This window comes from Nicrophorus vespilloides, unplaced genomic scaffold, assembly GCF_001412225.1.
Source record: "Nicrophorus vespilloides isolate i.1.1-1 unplaced genomic scaffold, Nicve_v1.0, whole genome shotgun sequence".
Taxonomy (NCBI): domain Eukaryota; kingdom Metazoa; phylum Arthropoda; class Insecta; order Coleoptera; family Silphidae; genus Nicrophorus; species Nicrophorus vespilloides.
In genome coordinates this window covers 364,436-372,730 of record NW_017097600.1, presented here as the reverse complement: position 1 = coordinate 372,730, position 8,295 = coordinate 364,436, and the positions used below count along the sequence as shown (strand labels likewise).

General features: G+C 35.6%; 1 protein-coding gene across 2 annotated transcripts; it reads right to left on the bottom strand.

Moving 5' to 3' along the window:
• Positions 1-290: 290 nt before the first annotated feature.
• Positions 291-7,901, bottom strand: LOC108560534 (guanine nucleotide-binding protein G(s) subunit alpha). Of its 2 annotated transcripts, none has more exons than XM_017918118.1 (6): positions 7,589-7,901; positions 6,332-6,828; positions 3,085-3,431; positions 2,744-2,994; positions 2,056-2,183; positions 291-1,462 (listed from the first exon to the last, which is right to left on the bottom strand). In XM_017918118.1, exons 2-6 carry the CDS (start codon positions 6,599-6,601, stop codon positions 1,316-1,318), a joined length of 1,143 nt encoding a protein of 380 aa, XP_017773607.1. In that variant the 5' UTR covers positions 6,602-6,828; positions 7,589-7,901; the 3' UTR covers positions 291-1,315. The 2 variants fall into 2 exon arrangements, with proteins under 2 accessions (XP_017773607.1, XP_017773608.1); XM_017918119.1 differs by lacking the exon at positions 7,589-7,901 and adding an exon at positions 7,118-7,194.
• Positions 7,902-8,295: the final 394 nt, after the last annotated feature.

Here is an 8,295-nt window from a genome sequence, read left to right as displayed (position 1 = left end):
GAAGTGGCAGGAGGTGAAGAAATGACACTTCATGTTTCTACACCGAGAAATTTACAACCATCAATAAAAACGGATTCCTTCACTACTGGTTTTACAATAATTATAATTACTTCTTTACTCTTTCCATCTTCCATTTATGTATGTAAATATTTATAGAGATTTTTTATTCCATCTTAAATTTATTTATAATGAAAAAAGTGGAAACACCGAAAACCCACACGAAACTAGTTTTGTTGAGAGCGACGCGCGAAAAGACAAAAAAAAATGCCGGACGAAAAATTAAATTTGTCGAATTTCTCTTTTTATATATTCATATAATTATAACAATAATAACATTTCAGATCTCCAGATCAAGAAATCCGAGAGAAACAAAACAAGTATTAAAAAAAAAGAATGCAATCCGATAGTTCGAATTTGGAGCTTCCATCCATTCTAAATCGTTACCCTTCTCGTTTTGCTGTGTGTGTGTGTGTGTGTGGTTTGTTTTAGTATTTCCGAAATAACATTATCGAATTCATCATCATCATCATCATTAATCTTAAACGTTAAGTTCAAATATAATCACTATGCGTTGTCTTCGTTTTGGTCCTATAGATTTCGAGCGCGATGTCAAGCAATTGTTTCGCCCTGGAAGCGCCAAATTCGAAAATTCGTCTGCGATATACCAGAAGACAAAAACAATAACAGAAATACCAGAAAACCAACCGAGAACGCGCGTCATCGTAAATTCTTCGATATATTCTCTTCTCTTCCGTGGTTCGTGTTATTTTACGCTATACACATGCAATATATAATATATATATATATATATATATATTCGAGGTTTAAGTTTGATAAAGAAAAATTGAATTTAAACAAATTATTTTTCTTCTATCTTTTTTATGTAGTAGAGATCACGACAAAATAGTAGGTCACTATATCAGATAAGTATTATTTTATATTTATACTCTTTTATTTCTTCCTTCTTTCCGTTTTTTCTTGAAATATTTTGTAATATATATTGTTTGTAGAATTAAATGTAGTATTCATTTACTCCAGAGAAAATACCTTACATTCAATTGTTGCTTATTACTTTTTTTTGTTCTGTTTAATTCTTAGGTTGGCTTTGAACGTGCTGTACGTAGTTACACATATACATATATTCTATGTATACATATTATATTTATTTTTGTTTTGTTTTAGTTAGTAAAGATAATAGCGCTGAAGACAGAAGCAGCTAAATATACTCTTTTTTTCTCTTGTATTATAATTATTTTTTTTGTTTTTATTTTTGTGTTTGTTTTCTTTCATGTTTTTGTTGTTGAAAAAAGGGCGGTTATAAGAGTTCGTATTGACGTAGGTGCATGCGCTGGATGATGTCTCGACAATCGTTGAACACACGTTTTATATTCTCCGTATCGACAGCGCACGTGAAATGCGGATAGCAGTAATGCTTGCCCTCGCCTGTTGCTGTGCTTATGCGCTAAAAAGAAAACATAAATAAGAAACAGTAAATATAACTAATTACATAAACAATAGTTGACAATATGATCAGCGGGAGAGGATTGGTAGAGATTGCTAACTGTTACAAAGAAACAAGTAACACAAATAACTTAATTTCTCCATAAAAAATATTGAGCTCAGCTCATATTGAAATAATTAATATATATTAAATGGTATAATATTGTATGTATTGTATAGAGTACGAAATGAAATGACCGTTACCGGTGGTCAAGAAAATAAAGTTTTATAATCGCCCGTATTTCTGCCGCACCCCGTACACTACGTCTAATGAAACCTCCGAAACAATTAGTCTGTTGTGGAACATATATAATTAGCAGTTGTCGCTGCCTGCAATTTCATTGTTTCATTTCATAATAAAACCCCTTGTCCGACTTTATCCTCCCCGCCGATCCCTCTGCCACACGTTGCATCAAGTTTATTGGTCCCGTCATAAACGATAATTAAAGCCAAACAGATATTAAATGAAATTAATATAACAATTTCATTTCCGAACTTGTTCAACAAAAACAGCAAACAAAACAGATAATAACTAATAACGAAATCAGAACTCACCAAAAATTCGTCCCGAATGAAGTACTTGGCTCTTACTACCTCCGGTGGCTCGTTGGCATCGTTCGCCGCGTCCACTGGTGTTTGATACCTTTTGTAGTCAGGAAAATATTCTTCTAATTTACTCTTTCCTAAAAACAAGAAAATAAAAAATAAAATTAACGCATGCATATATATATATATCAAACAAAATGTAAATAGTTTTGTTTCATTCTTGTTTAAATGTAATAATCATTAAACGTATTTTAAATATACTTAAAGCCTAGTCATATTGCAGATAATTGGTCATGTATACAATAAATTATGTCTAACATAATTATAGTTAGTATTTTTCAAAACAATATCTACATATTGTAAGAGTTTGTTAAATGTAGTCTTCTTGGCCCTAATGGCTTCAATTGATTATCTACTGAAATGCCATGGTATAACCTTGAATATATAAATTGACACAAATTAAAATACATTAAAGATTTATATATATATATAATATATAAGATCCATGAAAGTTATAATACAAATATTGACGTATATTTATTTTAATGACAAAGAAAACAAAATAATCTAAAAAAATTGTTATTTACGATAGTAATGTGTGAATAATTCTCCGTGAACTTTTTGGGTTCGTACCAAGTATGAAAGTTCAGATTTTTTGTTGATGACGGTATAGTGTGTTCTACTTGCTTATGCTTACCGGCGAGTATCTTCTCCGCTAGCAGATCCTGCTTATTAAGGAAGAGGATGACGGAAATGGTGCGGAGCCACCTGTTGTTCCAGATGGACTTGAAAAGCTCAAGACTCTCCCGCAGCCTGTTCTGAGATGGGTCCTCCCGTAACACCATATTGTAAGAGCTGCACGCCGTCACAAAGATGATGGCTGTCACATCGTTGAAACACTGGATCCACTTGCGTCTCTCGTCCCTCTGGCCGCCCACGTCGAACATACTATAAAACAATAACAACAAGAAAATAGTTAATTTCCCGCACAGATAGACACTTTTCAATTAAGAAGAACATAAAGATAAAAGAGCGTACTGGAAGTTGACTTTGTCGACTTGGAAGCGCGTCTCGAAGATGCCGCTGGTCAGGACACGGCACCTGAGGATATCCTGTTCGGTCGGTGTGTAGTCCGACTGTTTAATGATGTGCACCTGGTCCAGAAAGTACTTGGCACAGTCTATCAGCTGGTACTCGTTACTCCGCTCGTATGTAGTTTGAATTCCTTTGTCTTTCCACAGAGCCTCTGTGTTCTCGTAGAACTCTTGAGGATAGTCGAAATCCGGGCCTGTCGCGCAATCCTGGATCCAGTCAACGCGAGCTTGATTTTCCGGATGCTGTAGCTGAACAGGTGGAGACAGCGTCGACATCGCTCCAGATATTGTCTGGAAAAAGAATACAACTTAAATTAAAAATGTGTCTCCATAGACTTTTCAAATTTTGATCCTATAATTTCAGATTTATAAATTAACAGATGCAACTTAATAGACTGTAAGAAAAAATGTTTTTTTTTTTATAATAATTTTAATTATGAATACACATATTGAGACTGAACTTTCATAGAGTTTATTATATTTTTACATGAAAACTGGCACTTGCGAATGACATACAAAAAATAATAATTTATTTTAATTATGAAGAAAAATTAGCTTTTTTTGCATGAAAGGTTCATACCCTCGTTATGCATTATTTATTTATATGTGTGCATGTAGCAGAATTGTTCATAGCTCGTCCTAGTGCATTATTTTTAAGATTTGTTATCCATGAAAAATGCAATTATATAATTATATAAAATATATAATTGAACTGTGTAGAGGTTATAATAATAACAAATAAACTACTAATATCTTAAGGATGATGAAACAAAAGTTGAGACAGTTTTATTTTACATTAGAGGTAATGAGTATAGATTTCGGTTAGAAGAACTTTTTCTCTTTTCGAGGCGATTAACTTATCCAATGGAAGTGTAATGATATTGCGGCGGGAAATGTCAATTTAAGTTGGGAAAAATGATTTGCACATTTAATGAGTTGGAAAGCACTTGCTTTTCTTTTAATATACTTTTTCAACTCACGGCGTTAATGTTTTAATCATCCAAACTATGTGCGATGATGTAATATACATGTTTTATACCGATAGCGGACACTTATTTTAAATAAGAAACGTAGGACAAAATTTTAAAAATACTAAATATATCTTATATAATGATATTTGTATATATTTAGTCATCAAAGTCTTAAAGTTATGAGTTTTATAATTGTTATATATATAGTAAGAAAATTCCATGTATGTACATACATTTATTTAATTGTAAAATTGGAAGATTTAAGACTATTAAATCTTCAAACGCAACAATGTTTTTTTTAAATTTTAAATTTTGTTAATTAGCTTCATATACATGTCCATACATTGTCTACCTTTCGTACTTTTCGAATACCTTTTCCGTCCATTTTCGATATTGTGTATTTCCGCTTTTAACATACTTTTGTGGCGCGACGTTAATACGAACGGCAAACACGAAAAACTCCCATTCAAATGTAAACATGATCCGCGCCAGAGATAAAATATTTAAAACATTCCTTAATTTACTCTACGTTTGTTTCAATATAGGTTTCTTTCTATATGCAATATAGAACCCTTGATTTAATTCATTCCATTTACCACAATGCTTTAAATGTATATTAAAACTTCATTGAGTTTTTCCAAAAACCAATATTGGATATTTGCTTTCAAAATTATAAATGATATTTTGAGTCACAGCTTCTTACTATGAAATCTGTTTTAAAATTACTTTTTACTTTATCTTTTCAAGTGTGTGTGTGTGTGTTTGTGTGTACTACTGGGTACTAAAAATAAACCACAAAATATTTCATGGCAATGTGTTAAATTTATATTTTATTTCAAAATAGCCGCATTTCATTGTATTGCAGATTAGATTTCGTTTAGTGGTTTTTAACAATAGCGTAACATTTTTAATCAATTTTCATCATCTTTATCAAGAAAAACAGATTTTCGTGTATCATTTTATTAATACTTTCTAATTAAAGCTATCAAATCGAAATGAATATGGAATTATTAGTTAAGTATAGATTTGGCACTTAAGTCAAAACGAAATGAGTACTCATTTATTTAATTAAAATATATAGAGTATTTTGTAAATTAATTGCAATACAAATTCGTTTATCAAGTTACTGCTGACCGTTGACTTACCATTCATTAAACTTGACTAAACAACATTTTAATTTCAATTTAATGGGGTTGCAACCCTTACATTTTTAATGGGTGGCGAACTGATAGCTGTCAAAGTGAGGAACTGTTGTAATACTGTTTCCAATTGGTTCGCAGTACAACAAATAGTTGGGTCGTGTGGCAAAAATATTGAGACACGCTGCTTGTTATTATGGTTTTCGAAATACGAACAAGCGACTATGCGTACAATATTGTAACGCAGGCGGATACTTAAAGCTATTCGCCAGCCTAATGCACATTATACATCTTTGATAATAATTGTGTTATGTCAATAACGTAGTTAGCGATCGAAGGAGCATATCGCTGGCACAGTTAATATCAAAAGTAATTGACTTAGTCATAAAAGCTCATATAGGTATCAAGTTGGAAATTTAAAAATATACATGCTATATAGACTTGTAACTCTAGTTCAGTTTACCTTTGTGCCACGTAAATCTGTTTTCCAATATATTTACAAATATTCGAACCAATTTAATTTACTTAGACGTTTAAATAATATTATATGCCGTATTAATTATCAATAATTATCTCTAAACTTTGCGAGTAATTGTCCGAAATATACGGTATTTTATTCGGCACACAGTAGCAAACTTAATTTATTGTGAAACGTGATCTAATTTATTAAAAGATGAAATCGTAGTCTATATTGTAGACCTTAAAAAAAGAATATAAAACGCGGATATAAAATAAGTCGAGTAGATTAAATAGGAAACCGCAACATATAATAGTTAACTTTCGTAAACTGTTAACAAGAACAACGAGCGATTGTAGCCAGGATAATTGACAATATTTTTTTTTTAGTTATTGCAGGTGAGAGAATTATACTGTGTACCGCAATTTCAGTAGTATCATGTCAAGTTGACAGCGAGTCCCGTCGGGGCCAGCGTGTTCTTGGAAACAATAGCAAAGTATTACATTATCAGCAAGTCAACAGAGATTACTGTGTATTGTTTACATCTTTATGGAGCGAGCGCAAGGATTAGTTGGGTTCGAAGGTTAGCGAGCGAGGTGCTGCTATCTACGGTATACTACTTACAATGATGGCATCGCGGATGTTCTTTTTGATGTCTTCGATCTTCTGGTGCTTCTCGCGATCGCTGAATCCGTTTACGTGCAGGATCCGCATTTGTTTGACTATGGTAGACTTGCCGGACTCGCCAGCTCCGAGCAGCAGCAACCGATGGGTGGCTCTATACACCTGCTTGTCTTTCTGCAGTTGCCTGTTGATCTGATCGCTAATGCGCTTCTGGGAGCGACTGTCGTCGGCGCCGCCGGCCGGCGTGTCTCTATTTCCGAAGCAGCCCATGGCCGCCAGGGAGGACCACCAGCAACCGGCGCCCTTCTCGGCGGCCCCGGGGCCGCACTCCGGGCCCGTCGCCACCGTGGCTGTCGTCGTGTCCGTACCACCTCACACCTTCAGAGCATTCATGATATCCCACACACTCACCACAACCACAAATGCGGATAGGTGGTTACCCGAGGAGCCCTTCAGTCCCGCCCGAAGGGTGGACTCTCTCTCGTACTCTTTTCGACCTGGTGAACAAAGATATCATCAATTACTACTACATACATACATATGCTTACAGAAGATATAAACAAAAATATAAAAGTATATAGAGAGAGGGAGGCAGAAAAAGTAAAATTGCAGTGGAATATGGTTCCCTTGCCCCAAAAATCTTCGTGAGAAGGTTATGTTGATAGTGGCGCTGCGCGCGGGGGGTCAACATCAGTTATGACACCTCATTGAGATTCAAAAATATACCATAAATATGTAAAAATGGCTCCACAATTTACTATGTTTAGATAGAACTGACACACTCACAGGTTATTTATACTTTATGATCATCGAAAATAGCATAGACCAGCAAGGCAGATAGACAGATATATATGTATTTACTGGTGGTACACACATAACACCACACATACTAGTATGCACACTCACACTAAGAAGTCCCATTTTAAAAATAGAACCTCTGCCGATTTGCTCTCCCTATACATATATACTGTAAACACATATATAAACTAACGTGTCTGTATGTGTGTGTATGTGTATTATTATGATTGTGCTGTTGGTCCACTGTTTCCCTTGGCCCATCTCTCCATCTCACTCTACACACAGAGAGGAATTGTCTCGAGTGTTACATTTCGTTCGTCCTTTTTGGAGATCTCGTAAAATGTGCATTGCTGATGATGATATACCATCACTTGCTTGATATATTTCCCTGTTACTCTCCCTCTCTTTCTTTTTGTATGTTTCTATTTCTTTATTATATATATATATACATTTCCTTACACTTTTATCGCGCGGCTCGTTCTCGCCTCTATCGGTGTATCGAAAAACTACTCTCGATATACACCCTGACGAACGTACGAATGGTCGGGCCTGGCCTGGGCCTGCACAAATCTCTAAGGTTTTCCCTTCAATTTCCACACTCGCGGCGGCACTGGGATACTTCCGAACCCATAGGATGGGACGTCCGTGTTCTTCGCGGCCACTGATTTCCACAGCAAAACACTCTTCACGGACACATCAAACGGGATTATCGCCGAGCCCTGATGACAGCGGACAGGTGAACTGAACATGTCCGACCCGCCGAAGTTGAGATCGTTCGTTTCCGTGTCGGCTTCGGCCCGAGCGCCATTTACACATGTTGCCAAATTAACGAAATATTCCCACTCCGGTCGGAGTTCTAACGATCCAATTGCAACTGCATCCCTCGCCATCCACCGCCCCTTCCCTCTCTCTCGCACGCAACTGCCGCACCTGTACACCTCACTCCTTTCCTCGCACCATCCGAACTTCTTTACTCTCCTACTCGAACTCGAACCATAACTCATTATCTTCTCTCACTCACCCGAAAACACCCAGGATCCACCCCTCCAACGACCCAGTGAAGGCGCACATGTCTATGAACTCTAATCGATCTCAGCTTGCACCCTACGCTACGCACCCCTTTCCTCTCAATTTTTTTTTCTTACACAGCATATACATTTATTCGT